The following is a 16,526-nucleotide window of genomic DNA, read 5'->3' on the forward strand; positions in this document are numbered from 1 at the left end:
CAAGAACAGGCCCTCAAAATCTCTAAATACACCCACAAAACCAGCTCTAGTAGCTCACTAAATGACCCATCTGTATTCACCTTGATCCAACCTGTTTTGTTGGGGGGTCACAGGGATAACATGTATCCAAAATTTATTTGGTCAATTCTTGCAGGAAAAAGTCATGCTTGCACTCTTTATGTAGAAAAATGAATCCCAAACTTGAATCGGCTTTGATCACTTGCTATTGAAAGAAACAACAGCATAACTGATAATTGATACAATATAAAAATGCACATGAATTACAAGTGAAAGTTATGTTCTCTCATAAAATCTAAAAAACATACTTACCGGGCACCAATATTAAGAATTTATGGTCACTCACCTTTGAATTTAGCACAAATATATTTTCAGTATTCTAATTTCAATCTTTTATATTAAATTCAAATTTAGGTAACTATAAATTTCTTGTCAAAAGTACATACCATCGAAAGTTGATTCCGGTTAAAACTTAAAAATACCTAAATAACACTAGTCTCTCATAATCATTCTTTTAGTATCATAGTTGCAGCTTGGCCAAAAAAAAAAAAAGTATCATAGTTGCAGAATTTTGTGAAGCTTGAACATGTTATGGCCTTACCAATTGCCTTTCTTATTTTTATTTTCCATTATACTATGAGACATGAGGGACAAACAACGATGGTATAAACTGTATATAGACTAATATATTTGTATCATTCTACCTAGATTCATATACAAGTCCTTCACGTCTACACAGAAGAGTCTGATGCTAAGGCGTTGAGTGGAGGTTCAAAAAAGAGAAGTAGAGAACTCAGAACAAGAACAAACACTGTGAAGAGAAAAAGTGATTTGCAGGGATCAGCATAACGTCTAACAAGTGTGATTCCTTCCTCTTGTCCACTTGTTGAAGATGATGATGCTTCGTCCAGTTGAAGACTTGGGCATGTCAAAAACCCATATGCTATTCCTGTCAATGCAGCTCCAAAATGTGTCCTGCAACGTTTACCCAACAAAGGGTGTCAAAAGCAAATTTGAAAGTCACAACAAACTCACTACAAATTTGTCACTACAAAATCGAGATAGCTTTTATTCACACTCAAAGAAAGGCATGCTGCTATCGAAATTAGCTGGTGTACTATTTTCAAACTCACAAACCGAGTGCATGATGACTTTCTGAGGGAGCGAATGACATTCCCTAAATCAGATGGCATATAGTGAATGATTTGTCATATACTAGTTGGTTTTAAACTTACCAGTCATCAATTGGACCAAAACTGCTCACTGTGAAGGTAAGAGCTGTAGTTATTATTGCCTTTTGGAACATAGTCTCTGAGACTTCCTTTGCAGTTATATCTTTGTTTTGGGTCTCATAAATGAGCCAAGCTCCGATCATGGCAAATATTGGTCCCTGTGATCCATTTATTAACTTAGTCATGTAAGAAGAGAGATAACCCTAGACAGGAAAAATAAGTTAAAAGGTAAGGATAGAAGTTGAGGAATTGCTTACTGTTCCACCAACAGTTGGTTCTGGTGTGTGGAGAAAGCTAATCAAATTGCCAGAGATTCCTCCAAGTATATATATCAAGAAAAATGTGAATGAACCATAGCCTCTGCACACCTTAGGTCCAAATGTAACAAGTCCCCAAGAACCAATAGCTATATGAATAAGTCCAGCATGCTGCATATACCAAAAGTTTCTTAAGATCTAGGAAGTCATATGAAATTTGAGTCAATCATATGTCACATTAGAATTCAATTCCTAAGTAGATAATGCAAGCATTGCAACTAATTGTTCGACAACGTGCAGCCTCAACGTGTATATGGAGAGTCAGACTATACAACCAGAAAGAAGTGAGGGATGGTGGTTGCGAGCTCAAAGCCTACTGCAAACAAGGGTTTGGTACCATGCCATGTTAGACAACCACTGTGCCCAAAAGCTTAAGCTATCAGGGAATGGGTCAACAATCTATATTAAGCTAAACGCTAATAATATAAAGATGTTAAACGAAGACATAATGGAAACACGAACCCAATAATCAATCTTGTACCAGAAACATCGGTGTGACTAGCCTCCACCACTCTCCGACCAGGATCAAATCATTCATCTTTGCTCCATATAACAATGGAAGAGAAAAAAGCTCCAAGTCAGAATTCCTAACTGGACTTGCTATCTCAAACAGAAAAACTGCAATGTTTATAGAACCCAATATGCTTCTGCAACCAAAGATCAAAAACAAAGAATCATGTTTTGAACTTTTAATTCTTTATGTGCTACCAGATTTTTAAGTAATAATCCACTTAGATGAAGCACAGTCTTACACTAGGTAGAGATCAGAGATTTCGCTATCTTGACCATTATCATCAGTTGTATTTGTAAAGCTCTTGACCAGTTTCCTTTCAGCACCTTTTTTGGATTTTTGAATGATAGATGATGATTTTGGAACTATATTGTCTCCAGTTGCAAGATCAACTGGTTTTTCAATCTGGTTTGCATCTGTGCCAATAAAAAAATGTAAAATTAATTTCCTTGCTAAAATGGAAGAGATAGAAGCTACTCAACTAGGAGATACTTGCCTTTATTAAGTTTTTCAAGATAAGCATCAAGATACTCCAACTCCTCCTCCAATCCCAAATGACCATTTTTTCTACCGAGTGGCTCAGTTGTCTTGCTTGAATTTTCTGAAGGCAAAGTTGTGCTATTTTGGAGTTTTTCAAAGTAGGAATCTAAAGAACTCAGCTGCTTCTCATTCGTTCTAGCATCTGATGCATACGGAACCATCCCACGATTGTGTTCTTGTGAATTATGTGCTAAACTGCATCTTAGACGGCTTTCTAGTCCTTTAGATGAACTTGGTCCGCCTATTACATTACGTATGGGTTGAATATGCCCTTTGTATGGTATCCTGTAGCATATTGGAACCAAAGCCATCTAAACCTGAATGAAGAATGGAACAACTTTAACAACTAACTTTAAAGTTGCAACACCCGTAAAACACTATGAATGTTAGTCCTACATGTCACACTGTATTTGTGGAAACAAGGATCAAAAGCTAGTAGCACTGAACATTCAAAGTTGGAAGCAAACATTATTGCAGGGCCCTTAATAAGTACTATGTCAGTATACTCTGTATGTGATAAGCAAGCTCACATGCACCACATAAATGGAAACCTAACCATAGAAGGATCGAGACTTTCTCTTTGAAGTTTGGTTTATTATCTGAGCAACCAAACAGAGGCCAGCTTTACTAAAGAACAGTCTGGAAGTGGATTTGAGAAAAGCAGAGATTTTATGAAAATGCCAATTAAACAGTAGGTACCTGAAATCCCAAATTTATTGCAAAATGGGTGTTATTGTATCCAAAGCTCTTGGAAGTTGAAGGGGCCAAGCCTGAGGTTGTCGCTCCATTAATGAAACCAAACAGACACAACAGACCTGTCAAAGCTTACAGTTGAAAGGAACACTTTCTCACTGGGATTTGAAATGAAATCCAGACTAAATCTTCTCTTATCTCTGTTGGTCCAGTACGATGTTGCCATGTGTGCAACCGCCGATCGCTTTGTGGTTTGCGTGGACGGACGACATTTGACAGGGATCAACGTATACATTTGACACCATCCCAGGCTTCAGTGGCCGTCGAAATTATTGGTCCAAGAAGCCTCAAAGCATAACAAAGAATAAACGTATGCATTAGATGTGTGCTTCTTGCTGGGCTTAAGATCGCAAATTCCAACCCAAACACTTTGGTCTACCCCATCAATACTGTTTCTCACCTTTTCTTTCCTTTCTATTTTTGAAACGTGGTTTGGAATCCAACATAATTAAGAGGCTCATACCCACACGTGCCAATATTATTCATAGTCAAACTAAAATACAACGGGGAGGACGTTAGGCCTAAAAGCTCCGTGAAATACAGCAATTAGATTAACCTGATTATGATACAAATTTCTCCAATGACCCAATTAAAGTATGTATCATAATGACACAAATTCATAATTTTGAAAATGAGATGTGGTTGACGAATTGTATTAGAGTTTTTCTATTGGAACCTCTAAATTTACTCACTTGACCTCTATGCTTTCTACACCTCTTATCAAATTTTCAAAGACTAAATTTACTCACTAAACCTCACTAAACTTCCTCAAATAACCTCACTCATATAATTTGCAAACAAATTATTATCTTTAAAATAAAAAATTTAGTCATTTCTGTTTGAGCCCAAAAGTAATTTTGGCAAGATCCTTTAGTGGATTTAGCACAGCGGGTTGATACCTGCGGCCCAAAAATAAGCCTACTCCGGTTTAGGTTACAGCTTCACCCATTCGGTGATCCATAAGGAAAACGAAACCTTATTGGAGTCGGGTAGCGGGGATTGAATAGGAAACTTCAATCAATATTCCTTCTATGACAAGGAGCAGTCGAAACCCTAGGTATATATACCAGGTTTCAAGGACGAATAGGGGACCTCTCTAAAATCAATCAATCCCAGCGATTACAAAGCCTCCCCGGAGTAAACCTTCAACCTCGTTGAAACCCGATGACCGCGCGCCAGTCCTAGTCTTTCCAAGAGCCGACTGTCAGCATCATCATATCAACCCGGCGACCGTATTTTCAGTCCTAGTCTCCCCAGGAGCCGACTGCTAGCGCAACTGCCACCGTTACTACCAGCGAAGCAAGGGTAACGCCCTCGCAACCCAGCGAAGCTAAAGTCACGCTTTAGCACCACCCGTGCTTCTCCCAACTTCCCAGTGATTGCTCTGCTTAGTCTACAACACTAAGTATCGATTCGGTGAACGCAAGAGACCACAACCAAAGTCCTTATCCGTAAGGCAGGAAGTCCTTTCTCGGAAGGCATAGAAAAGAACCTTGTGGCGAGGTTGGTGCTCTTCTCATCCACAACGCTTGAAGAAGAAGTCAGGTCAAGGGACTCCCCCGACGACTGCACCCCACGGTGCTGGCACGCCCGCGCAATCACAGCAGCAAAAGAGACAGTTTGCAGGCCAACTGGTTTCCGCGTCAAACATTTTGGCACGCCCAGTGGGACCAACATAGTGTCTCTTCGTGAACGTAGCCATTGGGAAGTCAAGCGAAAATCCTTACCAGAAGGTTTACGCTAACTGCCCTAAGCATAAGACCTCCAGTTACAGACCGCATTCTCGCGCGGACTGTCGTGGTCTTTCTGAAGAACAAGTGACTCAAAGATTTTCTCGCCATCTCCAATCATCGGATATGACAGCTGAACAGGGAGAGAATCACCCGACCGTTACTGAGGGTATGGGTGTCACTACTAATCAGGCCAGTGAGCCTGTCACTACCGCTGTCTCCAATACAGTGGGAAGTGAAGAAAGAGAGGCTTTCGTTGCGAAGCCTATTCCAGAGGGAGCGACCTCCGAGGTCAGTTTCGCGATCATCCTGGAGAATATTGAAAATCATCGCAAGAAGATAGCCACTGATTTTGAAAGGGAAACCGCAAAGACAGATCGGATCATACGCTAAATAAACCAGCGTATTTCCCGACAAGTTGAGGAAACTAAGCAACAAATTGCACAAACAGAGAGTGCATTAAGGGCTCATGTTACAGGTATCGCAGATGAGCAGAATCAATGGCAGAAAGAAATCATAGGGGCTATTGCGAACCAGACCAAGCAGACGGCGTCAGATATGGCAGGTCTTCGCAAGGATGGAGCTAATCTCGCGACCGAGGTGGCCATGCAAAGAGCTGAGTTGAACCAAGCTAGAGAAGTGTTGAATAAAACGTTAGGAGATCCTAACGCTATCCTTGGCTCCCTCGGCCAACCGTCTGGTTCGGGCAAGTACGTGCCGCCAAATCAGCGAGAGAAGGTTAGCAGCAATACCGCTACGCCTTCCGCAACTATTGCTGCTACGCCACTGAAAAATAAAGAACAAGCACTGGTTATCGGCGACAGTAAAGAAAATGCCACTTCGTCAAGCGGACAGACCGCCAGACAGAAGCAGCAGGCATCGAAAGGTGGTGAAACTTCGTCCGACTCCACCGTGTTCGTTCAATACGACAGCGATGGGGCAGAAAACGTATATCAAGAGCTGCCAGGAAGCTACTACGGGATTGACCAGGCTGGTAACCCGGTCAAAATAACAGCTTTGGCAAAAGAGATGCCTATGCCAGCAGTGACTCTTCAACAACCAGCTACAACCCGCGTTGTACAGATAGGAGAAGGGGCAGCAACTGTAAACCAAGCAATACCCTTGCAGGCTGCTCGCCATACGGTGGCGATACCTCCTCCTCCTCCTCCGGGCCCAGAATATGTGAGACGAGAAGAGGTAGAGGAGATGATCAGGCTGGCTAATCCCAGGGCCCAAATGGACGGGGTTTATGAGGGGCCTTTCCCACCGCATATAATGCTCGCGCCCTTCCCCAGGGGTTATAAAAATATCATATTTTCTACTTTTTCAGGGGAAGACACCGAGAATGCAGTAACTCACCTGGCCAGGTTCAGGGTGCAATGCGGCCAGTACCAGAACGATGACATCCTCAAGTGCAGGATCTTTGGCACTTCTCTTTCAGGAGCTGCCTTTAGATGGTTTTCCAAACTCCGACCAGGAACAGTGGCAGATTGGCCCGCAATGGAAAAGCTCTTTCGAGAAACTTTTGGAGCCATTGAGCCTGAGGTCGATCTGGCTTCTCTCACTCAGATGGCCCAGCAGCCTACTGAGTCCGCTGTTGCATACCTTCAACGCTTCCAGATTCAGAAGGCTAAACTGAACGTGATCCTGCCTGAGAAAGAGTTGATCAAATTGGTGATTAAGGGCTTAGAGCCACGCCAGCGAAAGAAGCAACATGGCTGCATGATCCAGTCAATGGGATAGCTTATCACAGAAGTGGGCAGCTTTGAACATCTTCTCAGAGAAACTGACGCAAGAAAGAATGCGTCCAAAGGGATATATGTGCCAGGAAAACATCGCACCATAGCGGCCCTGAGCTACCAGCCGGCTACTTATGACCCTTACTACCATCATCACAGTGAAGAGATGGTTCATGATGAAGATGAGGAAGAGGATAATGACATCGCTGCTTATGAACTGACAGGGAGGAAGAATCCAGCCTTGAAACAATTGAAAATCTCCAAGGAACCTGTCAAGCTCAAATTGATGGCCTTCACTAAACCTGAATTCGCGACATATACATACGATGCCAATAAGGCACATGAGATTCTAGATGAGATGATCGCCGCGAAGATGGTGAAGACCGACTTTGGACCCTTTCCTCGACCAGATCAGCTGAAAGGGAAGAAATACTGCAAATTCCACAACCTGTTGAATCATAATACAGCTGACTGTGTGAAACTCAAAGACCAGATTCAGGTATGGCTTAATAATGGCAGTTTGCAGGTAGAAGCTCCAGTAACAGCGGCAGCGCTCGTAGACCTGAACCCTTTTCCTGACACTGGGATCAACATGGTCGACGTGAACTGGGCCAAGCAGAACCGGAGGAAACCAACCCTGGATTTGAATACAAAGGGGCAAGGAGACCAATCTGACAAGGATGAGGCCCCTGCAAAGAAGAAGGATGAACCAGTAAGTCAAGCTTCATCCGTGGTCCTCTGCTCGCGATGTAAAGAAGAGTGTGGCATCCAAGTGTCACATGAAGAGGTGGCGCAGACGTTTCGTTTTGGCTCTCTCCCGCCCATCAAGTGGGCCTCGCCATCGAGAAACTATCAACCTTCTAGCCCTAGAGAAAAAGATAAAATGGAGTCGACATCACCCCCAAAGGACTCCAATTTGTTCAAGAAGCTAAGAGCGGCCGCAATTGATCGGAAACAAGAGGAGAAAGCTACGACCAAGCACAAGGACATTCTGAACAAGCCCTATATCCCACCTGCTTCAACCGCCACCATCAAGGAAGGCAAGTGGTACACTAGGGAAAAGGGAAAAGCAGTGGAAATAAGTCCTTCCAAGAAGAGGAAACTGCAGCGCAGATTTGGGGAAGTCAAGCGCGCGCTAGAGGCTCTGGACCAGGGCCTGATCAAACCTTCGCAGTTGGTCAAATTACCTGAGCAGTATCAAAAGGAGATGGAGGCACTAGCTGCTAAGCCATTAATGACTCCCCGCAGCTTCCAAAAGCAAGCGAGCTCAGCAACAGGGGCGTCTAAGCCCAGTGTTTTTTGCAGGATCACCGACGAAAGGAAACCTCCACCAGCTCGAAAGGAGAGCTCGCCAACTAGGCGACCACATATTAGGCGCAAGTTGTTTCGTGAAGACCCAGAGGCCAAATCCTCAGTTTTTGAGAGACTGGGGGGCAAGGACAAGACTACCGATGCTTTACAGTGGAAACCTAAAAAGGTCCAGAGTGTAGTAGTCGCCCCTTTTGAGTCAAGCTCTCCTAAGCAGGCTACCGGGATACAGGAACATGAGCAATGTGAGGTAAAAGGTCTTACAGAGGAATCGTTGGTAGACCGGCTGGCTAAGCAATTCAACACTGACACCCCTGTCAACGAACCCAAGCTGAACCTGGAAGAGGACATGGATGAGACAGTTATGACTGACACGTCCTGCAACATGGTTTACGTACTGCCCGCGAGGTATGCACTACCGGTCACCGCGCAGGATTGTGTAGAAGCTGAGGAAAGTAGTGCACAACCCTTGCAGATTACGTCAGCGGTCACGGCACCTGTGGAGGAGGCTGTCTTTCTTGAAACAAAGGATGCCAACAGCTGAGAATTCTTCATGAGCTTCACCAGGCCAACACCTGCTATGGTCCAACACATGTGACCTTTATACATCACCGCAGAAATTGGCGGTACCAAAGTCAGCAAGATCATGGTTGATACCGGAGCTGTCGTTAATGTCATCACTACCATGACCATGCACCTGCTCGGGATCAAGAAAGAGAAAATCCAGTCTACGTCCCTTACACTCAAGAACTTCGCGGGGACTGTGACAAAGACCCTGGGATTACTGTTCTTGCGCATCAAGGTTGGCCCTGCAGAGGGAGTTTATGCATTCTTTGTGGCAGATTGTTATGCGGCCTATAGTGTTATCCTGGGCAGAGACTGGATCCACAGGAGTTATTGTGTTCCGTCAACCCTCCATCAGGAACTCATTATGTGGAACAGGGAGACAGATAAGGCTGAGGTGATCAAAGCGGATCCTCGTCCATTCCCAGTTTCCGCGAATTATGTAGATGCCAGATACTACTTGGAGCCTATTACTCCATTGCAGGTGAGTGGCATCGATAACAAAGGCCGCCCCACAGGGGTGACGGCCTCTGATCTGGCACAGTGGGGGCTCTCGCTCGCAAAAGAAGGCTTGGCCACGCTGTGCCCAAACCCTTAAACGATTAATGGATTACGACCTTCCGGAGGAAGGGATAGAGGCCCTCTACTCGCTGTACGAACGGCTATCGCCGTACTTAGTGGAAAAAGAGGCCTATGATCGAATCGCGACCTTAGAAATCGTCAATGAAGAACTCTCTGATCAAGAACAGAAAGATGAGGTAGAAATTCAGCTCGCTCCGGCCGCGCTGGACGATACACCTCCTAAGGTCAGAGACCCTACCGAGAAGGTCAATCTTGGAACAGCAGATGAGCCTATGGAAGTGGCTATCAGAGCTTACTTAGAGCCTAGCGACAAACAGAGGCTTATTGAGCTATTACTGGAATTCAAAGACTGCTTTGCGGAGAAATATGAAGATATGCCCGACCTGTCACCGGACTTGGTTTGCCATCAGCTGCAAACACTCCCTGACAAGAGGCTTGTGAAGCAAGAACCGCGAAGAATGAATTCAGAAACCCAAGTCCTCGTCAAAGAGGAAGTCGAAAAAATGCATAAATCAGGCATTATCAGGGTGGCCAAATACAATCAGTGGCTATCCAATATAGTGCCAGTTCACAAGAAGAATGGTAAGATGAGGGTCTGCGTGGACTACAGAGACCTTAATGTCGCTACACCTAAAGATGTTTACCCCATGCCGGTAGCGGATATGTTGGTAGACGCCGTAGCAGGACATGAATTGCTGTCCTTCATGGATGGCACAGCAGGGTATCACCAAATTCCGGTCGCAGAGGAGGACAGACATAAAACCATGTTCAGGTGTCCTGGGTTCGCAGGCGTTTTCGAGTATGTGGTTATGCCTTTTGGGCTGAAGAATGCTGGGGCCACTTATCAGAGAGCCATGAACCTAATCTTCCACGATATCCTGGGAAAGATTTTAGAGGTTTACATCGATGATGTAGTGGTGAAGTCTAAGAAGAACGGGGACCACATCACAGATCTCAGGAAGGTCTTCGAGCGCATGCAACAACACAAACTCAAGATGAACCCCGCCAAATGCGTGTTCGGAGTTCAAGCAGGAGATTTCCTGGGCTTCATTGTCCATCAAAGGGGAATTGAGGTCCCTAAAGATAAAGCAAGCGCAGTCATCAACGCATCCCCTCCGCGAACGAAGAAGGAGCTACAGCGTCTGCTGGGTAAAATCAACTTCCTAAGACGTTTCATTTCTAACTCTGCAGGTAAGATCCAGCCCTTCTCTCCATTGTTGAAGTTGCAAGGACAGAATGAGTTTGTATGGGAATCTCAACATCAAGAGGCTTTTGACAAAATCAAGGCCTATTTGGCGAGCCCACCAGTGCTTGTTCCCCCTCGGGCTGGGTTTCCATTGAAGCTATATATTTCAGCAGCTGAGGCTTCCATTGGCAGCTTACTCGCCCAGGATGATGAGGACGGTGTCGAGCATGCCATCTTCTACCTCAGTAGGACACTTACGGATTGCGAGACCAGGTATACTCCTATGGAAAAACTGTGTCTCACATTGTACTTCTCCGCTTGCAAGTTGTGACACTACATGTTATTCTTTACTACATGCATCATTGCTCAAACCGACCTGGTTAAGTACATGTTGTCGCGACCTATTCTGAGAGGTCGCATTGGTAAGTGGGTACTGGCTCTATCCGAATTCTCGCTACAATACGTTCCACAGAAGGCAGTGAAGGGACAGGCTATTGCAGACTTTCTGGCCCATCACCCTATGTTGGATATCCCCACAGTGAAGGAATTGGAGATAGCAACCGCCACCACAACTCGACCAGATTTGGCGCGCATTCCAGAGTACGCCATATGGTATCAAGCCACCGTCTCCTTACAACCCTGGGTATTATTTTTTGATGGCTCCAGAACAGAAACATTAGCAGGGGCAGGGATTGTCCTGGAAAACTCAGCGGGTGATCGTTTCTCTTATTCTTTCCAATTGGAGTTTAAGTGCACAAATAACCAAGCAGAGTATGAGGCCCTTATTATTGGCCTAGAAGTCTTACTGGAATTGGGAGTAAGGGACGTTCAGGTACGCGGTGACTCTCTGCTTGTGATAAATCAGCTCCAAGAGAAGTACAGGTGTGCAAGCTGTTTACTCGTTCCATATTTGAATCGCGCCATTGAGCTTCTGGATCAATTTGATGACGCGGATTTGGAATACATACCTCGCGAGCACAATTTCGCGGCCAATGAGCTTGCTCAACTGGCTATAGGCATTACATTGAAATATGGGGTTTGCGAGCGCATTCTGAAAGTCGAGCGCCGCACGCTGCCTTCGTGGCTCGCGTAGCCCGACCCGCCTGACGATCCGGTCGTCGCAATCCTAAAGCCTATTGACGTCGATTGGCGAATTCCGTTGATCGATTACCTCAAGCAGCCAGATCCTACAGCAGACAGGAAGATTCGTTTTCTTGCCTTAAACTATTTCCTCAGGGGTGACGAGCTGCGCCGACGTGGGGAAGATGGCATAGACTTTCGGTGTGTCTATGGCCGCGAAGCAAAGCGATTAATGCGAGAAGCACATGCAGAAGTATGTGGCGCCCATCAAGCGGGCCCTAAGATGCGTTGGCTTATCAGAAGACATGGGTATTATTGGCCCAGCATTTTGAAAGACTGTATCACGTTCGCGAAAGGATGCCAAGATTGCCAGGTACATGGTCCAGTGCAGCACATCCCCAACATTCCCATGCAGCCTATTATTAAGCCTTGGCCTGCACGAGGCTGGGCATTGGACTTGATTGGGATGATTCATCCTCATTCCTCCCTCCAACACAAGTTCATCATTGCGGCCACTGATTTCTTCACCAAATGGGTCGAAGCTGAGCCTTTGAAAGAGGCTTCAGGTGCCACCATTTGACAATTTATTTTTCATAACATCATCTGCAGGTTTGGTATCCCTGAAGTGCTTGTCTCAGACAGGGGGCAGCGTTCATGGGAGGTGACGTAGAGCAGCTCGTCAACGACTTGGGCATACATTTTATCCACAACACACCTTATTATGCTCAGTCCAACGGTCAAGCAGAGGCCAGTAACAAGATTATTATCACCATTCTCAAGAAAATGCTTGTTGAAAACCCTCGCCTTTGGCACAACACGTTGTATGAGACACTTTGGGCTTATCGCACCTCCAATAGGAATCTCACTGCTACAACACCCTATGCACTACTGTTTGGTCATGACGCAGTTTTACCCTTAGAACTCAACGTTCAATCCTTGCGCGTCCAAGATCAGCATCACTTGATCTGCGAAGATTATGTCCAAGCGATGTGGCAAGAGCACGAAGATCTGAGCGAGCAGCGCTTAGCGGCTTTGGATAATTTAGTGATGGAAAAACAGCGTATCGCCCGCGCTTATGATAAGAGGACGCGTGGCCATAGTTACAAAGAGGGTGACCTTGTTTGGAAAGCTGTTCTGCCCTTTGGCGAGAAATTGACCGGTCGCGGTAAATGGACTCCGCGGTGGGAAGGACCCTTTGTTGTTCACCGCATTCTAGAGCGCGGGGCCTTTCACCTCAAAGATTTGGACGGCGACATCCATCGCAATCCCATCAACGGGCGGTTCCTAAAGAAATATTACCCTAGTGTTTGGGAATTCGAGGACCCCCTAGATCCCCCTTCTTCCCAGACAGGGGGGCAACCATAGTCTTCATCGGCTCCCATCATCCATCCATACTCACGCCTTTCCTGTGGCCTTAGTTTCATGGATTTGCTTCACCTACGAACACTAGGGGGGCAACACTCTATACATCCAGGCCTTCGTTGAGGCCTTATAGCAATTTCAATTATTTCAATTTCAAATTTCTTGACAATAGGTGTTAAGAATATATATATGTAATGGCCTATGCATGAGGCCTTATTTTATAACAGTTTTTTTTTGAAACAATACTCAGAAACTTTCATTCATAAAGTGGCTTTGTGGCCAGAAGCAGTACAAATCGAAACAATTACATTTGCGGTTTACAAGGCCAAAAGTGGCCTAAAAATCATTAGAGTTGCATATCTGCTTAGAATTTCTGGATCTTGTGGTGACAAAAGGGGGTTGTGCTATGATCACGTATACTCTCCTTCTCTTCACCCACATCCCTCCTCTGATCTGAGTCGCAGCTGCTCTCATTTGTATCGGAGGCAGAGGGAAGGAAATAATCCATCCCAACCCTGCTAGTGGATTACCGTCCGGGATGGAGAGGGTCTTCAGAGAGAGTACGACTCACAACCACATCTACCTCCAGGGGAAAAACAGAAGTCTGACAGTCTGACCCCGGAGGTAGGCTGCGGAAGAAGAACAGCCGGCCTCGAGTGGCCTTCCGCCCTTCTCCCTCCTGCTCTACGCGAGAAATCTGAGGAGAGGGATCCCTCAGAATCTGGTTCCGCCGCGTTAGGAGCGCCGCGTGTTCTTCAGCCTAACTAAAACCGGGGAATCCCATCCGGGTTTCCAGAGACCAAAGACATGCAGATGGACCTGAGATTAGGCCATAAGACCTACCCAAACATTGAGATTAAGCCATAAAACCTAAGAATTTGGGGTTGAAGCTGAGATCGTGAGGAGAGGATTCAGAAACAGAAGGAAGAGAAGTAGGGTTTATGAAACTATTACTGGGGAAGCCATATTTGCTTGAGTTTTTATTCTCCAAAGTACAGGTATTTATAGGACCAACTTCAGTGGCCTCAACTGTGCGATGGGCAGTTGAAGTATTTTCAACGCCATCAATAAGAGTATCGATGGAATTGAATGCAAGGATCTCGGAAATGAAGATAATTGAAAACGCGTGGGAGGCGGGGCAATTTTCAAGGAGGTAACCGCTTTGTTTCGAGATTATCTTTTCAAACAGTTTCAACAGCAATAAAGGCAAATTAAACGTTAAACTGCCTGAAAATTTGAACATATATTTGGGCCAAGCAAGGTGGGCTAAATATTTAAATTATTAATAATAATATTGTTCATACAAATATGGGCCTGATACTGGAATACTAGAGGCCCAAGAGTCTTCGGCCTGCGTGGGTCAAGCGGAGAAAAAGCTCGTCCAGTCGAAAGCTAGCATCCGCAGCAACTTGTGCGGCTTGTTGGGCTGCTACACGAGCTTGGGCCAGTTCTTGGGACAGCATCTCGAAGGCAGTAAGGGGTTGTTCTAATTGAGGCTCCGCATGGGCAAGCCTAGCAGTGACATCAGTCAACCGGGCCTGAAGAGCCTGAATCTGGGACCTCAGATGGTTCCTCTCGAGCGTCAGATCCCTGATGAGGTCAGCCTGGTCACCCAAGAAATCACGCGCAGTGTCCGTTTGATGAGTAAAGGTCTGGCAGTGTGTTTCGGTCTGCCTGGCTTGAGCGTTCGCTACCGCCCTTTCATTGAGCCCTTGCGGGAGATTCTGCAGCAGCTGGTCAACCTCTTGAAATTGGTCTTCAGTGACAGCACCCTCGCCGAGAAGCACCCTCAGATACTCCAAAACCCTCGCGGGCGCGCCAAGAATCAGAATATCGGGACCCAAGAGGCGACGAAGGCCCTCTCTGGCATCATCTACGACCCCAGGTAGGGTCACTTCGAGCACACGAGCTAACCATTCTAAAGTGGACGGAGTAGGTTGCTCAGCGACAGGGGCCTCAAGAGGCTCCGCGACAGGTACTGCTTCTGGCACTGGTTCAGGAAGTTCTCCTAGTTCCTCGACTTCAATGACTTGGGGGGTATGGGGAGCGGGTTCCTGACCAACCACATTGGGAACAAGTTCAGCAGGATCCTCGTCCGCTATTTCTCCGGCTACCGCTTCCACATTTGGACCCTAGAAAGGAACATCTTCAGAATGACCAAGTCAAGGGTAAAGATAAAACATTTTTGTTAAGAGAGGTACCTCTTCAACTGGTAGCTAGCGGAAATTTGTTGTTGGTACTGGGGCAGTCTCACCGGAGGTTGGACCCGAATCAGCCACTGTTGATTCCAGAAGGAGAATTGGTTGCTCGCGGGAAGTATGAAGGAGCGGCATCCCTTCTTCAACCTCAGGCGAGCTGTCTTCTATGACTTGTGTCGGGACTACAACCAACTGCATGTTGTTTGTAGCATTGATCGCAGAGGGAGAGTCACCATTGGTTTCTTGGGCTTGTGTGCCAGACACACCCTCGCCAGCAGTGGAGGAGCCTTCCCCAACTTGCCTCGAAAACCTACGACGAACCTGAAGCGGAGAGACGTTATAAAACTAGGAGGCATAGAAAAGAACCTTGTGGCGAGGTTGGTGCTCTCCTCGTCCACAACGCTTGAAGAAGAAGTCAGGTCAAGGGACTCCCCCGACGACTGCACCCCACGATGCTGGCACGCTCGCGCGATCACACCAGCAAAAGAGACCGTTTGCAGGCCAACTGGTTTCCGCGTCAAACAATTTCAATGATTTAATCACTCTATAAATCTTAACTAAATATACATTTCTTAATCAAACTTGAGTTTCAAAAATTAATGTCTAATCAATAAGAAAATGCCATGAACTATTCTGTTTTTTATATATTTTTTTTTTCTATTTTATCTGTGCAAAAAAATAAATTAAGAAATCATTTCTTTTTATTCTCAAAAAAAAAAAATCATTTGTTTTTTAATGTTTTTTTTTTTCTATATTTTTTGTACCACATGATTAATTATTTAATTTTTTTTTTTGAAAATATAATAGATTGACTATGATTTAGGTCCTAAATCATAAGAGGATTTATTTTGTTTTCCCTCACCAATATGCGTTCAACATATATCATACATTTTTATGTCACATGATCTTAATCATATTTTTAATTCGTATTAAATATATATGAATGCTTTTTTTTTTAGAAGAAAATATATATGAATGCTTTAATGAGTATGTAGTGAAATTGGAAAATGAAAATAGATAAGGAAAATAATAAGAAATACAATCTAATATTATTGAATTGGAAAGTCTACGTAAAATAAATATAATATTTTTTGGTATAATTATTGTCCTTAATAGTCATTTTATAGTAGTCTATATATGTCATTTAATAATTCATAATAGAGTGAGGTCAAGTGAGCAGATTTGGAGGTCTCAATAGAAACTCTCATTGTATTAGATTATTAGTGGTCATATAGAAAAACTTGTAACTTTTAAAGAATTACCAAAAAGAACATGTTCGAGAAACAGACTTATCCTAACTGGTGTATCAAGGACCATGAGAATACACATTTATGGTGGTTATCGTAAATCGACAATCACGAAATGATGCTCCCATAATTTTTTGACACATTTTCATGTGTTAATGC

The 16,526-nt window shown here is 44.7% G+C and overlaps 1 protein-coding gene across 4 annotated transcripts; it reads right to left on the reverse strand.

The window, feature by feature from the left end:
- Positions 1-667: 667 nt before the first annotated feature.
- Positions 668-3,619, reverse strand: LOC133726172 (RHOMBOID-like protein 9, chloroplastic). Of its 4 annotated transcripts, none has more exons than XM_062153673.1 (7): positions 3,318-3,619; positions 2,575-2,935; positions 2,322-2,494; positions 2,049-2,105; positions 1,508-1,678; positions 1,254-1,408; positions 668-993 (listed from the first exon to the last, which is right to left on the reverse strand). In XM_062153673.1, exons 2-7 carry the CDS (start codon positions 2,927-2,929, stop codon positions 750-752), a joined length of 1,155 nt encoding a protein of 384 aa, XP_062009657.1. In that variant the 5' UTR covers positions 2,930-2,935; positions 3,318-3,619; the 3' UTR covers positions 668-749. The 4 variants fall into 4 exon arrangements, with proteins under 4 accessions (XP_062009657.1, XP_062009655.1, XP_062009654.1 ...); XM_062153671.1 differs by having other exon boundaries at positions 2,049-2,214; positions 2,320-2,494; positions 2,575-2,968; positions 3,318-3,616; XM_062153670.1 differs by having other exon boundaries at positions 2,049-2,214; positions 2,320-2,494; positions 3,318-3,612.
- Between the last annotated feature and the right edge of the window lie 12,907 nt (positions 3,620-16,526).

The sequence above is a fragment of the Rosa rugosa genome, chromosome 1 (assembly GCF_958449725.1).
Source record: "Rosa rugosa chromosome 1, drRosRugo1.1, whole genome shotgun sequence".
In the NCBI taxonomy this organism is placed as follows: Eukaryota; Viridiplantae; Streptophyta; class Magnoliopsida; order Rosales; family Rosaceae; genus Rosa; species Rosa rugosa.

Excerpts from the sequence above, each read along its gene's own strand:
- LOC133726172 (XM_062153671.1), bottom strand. The coding sequence starts at position 2,929 with ATGGCTTTGGTTCCAATATGCTACAGGATACCATACAAAGGGCATATT. Across the intron at positions 1,409-1,507 it reads AACCAACTGTTGGTGGAACA|GGACCAATATTTGCCATGAT; the intron begins GTAAGCAATTCC and ends AATGGATCACAG. Across the intron at positions 994-1,253 it reads TTTGGTCCAATTGATGACTG|GACACATTTTGGAGCTGCAT; the intron begins GTAAGTTTAAAA and ends TAAACGTTGCAG.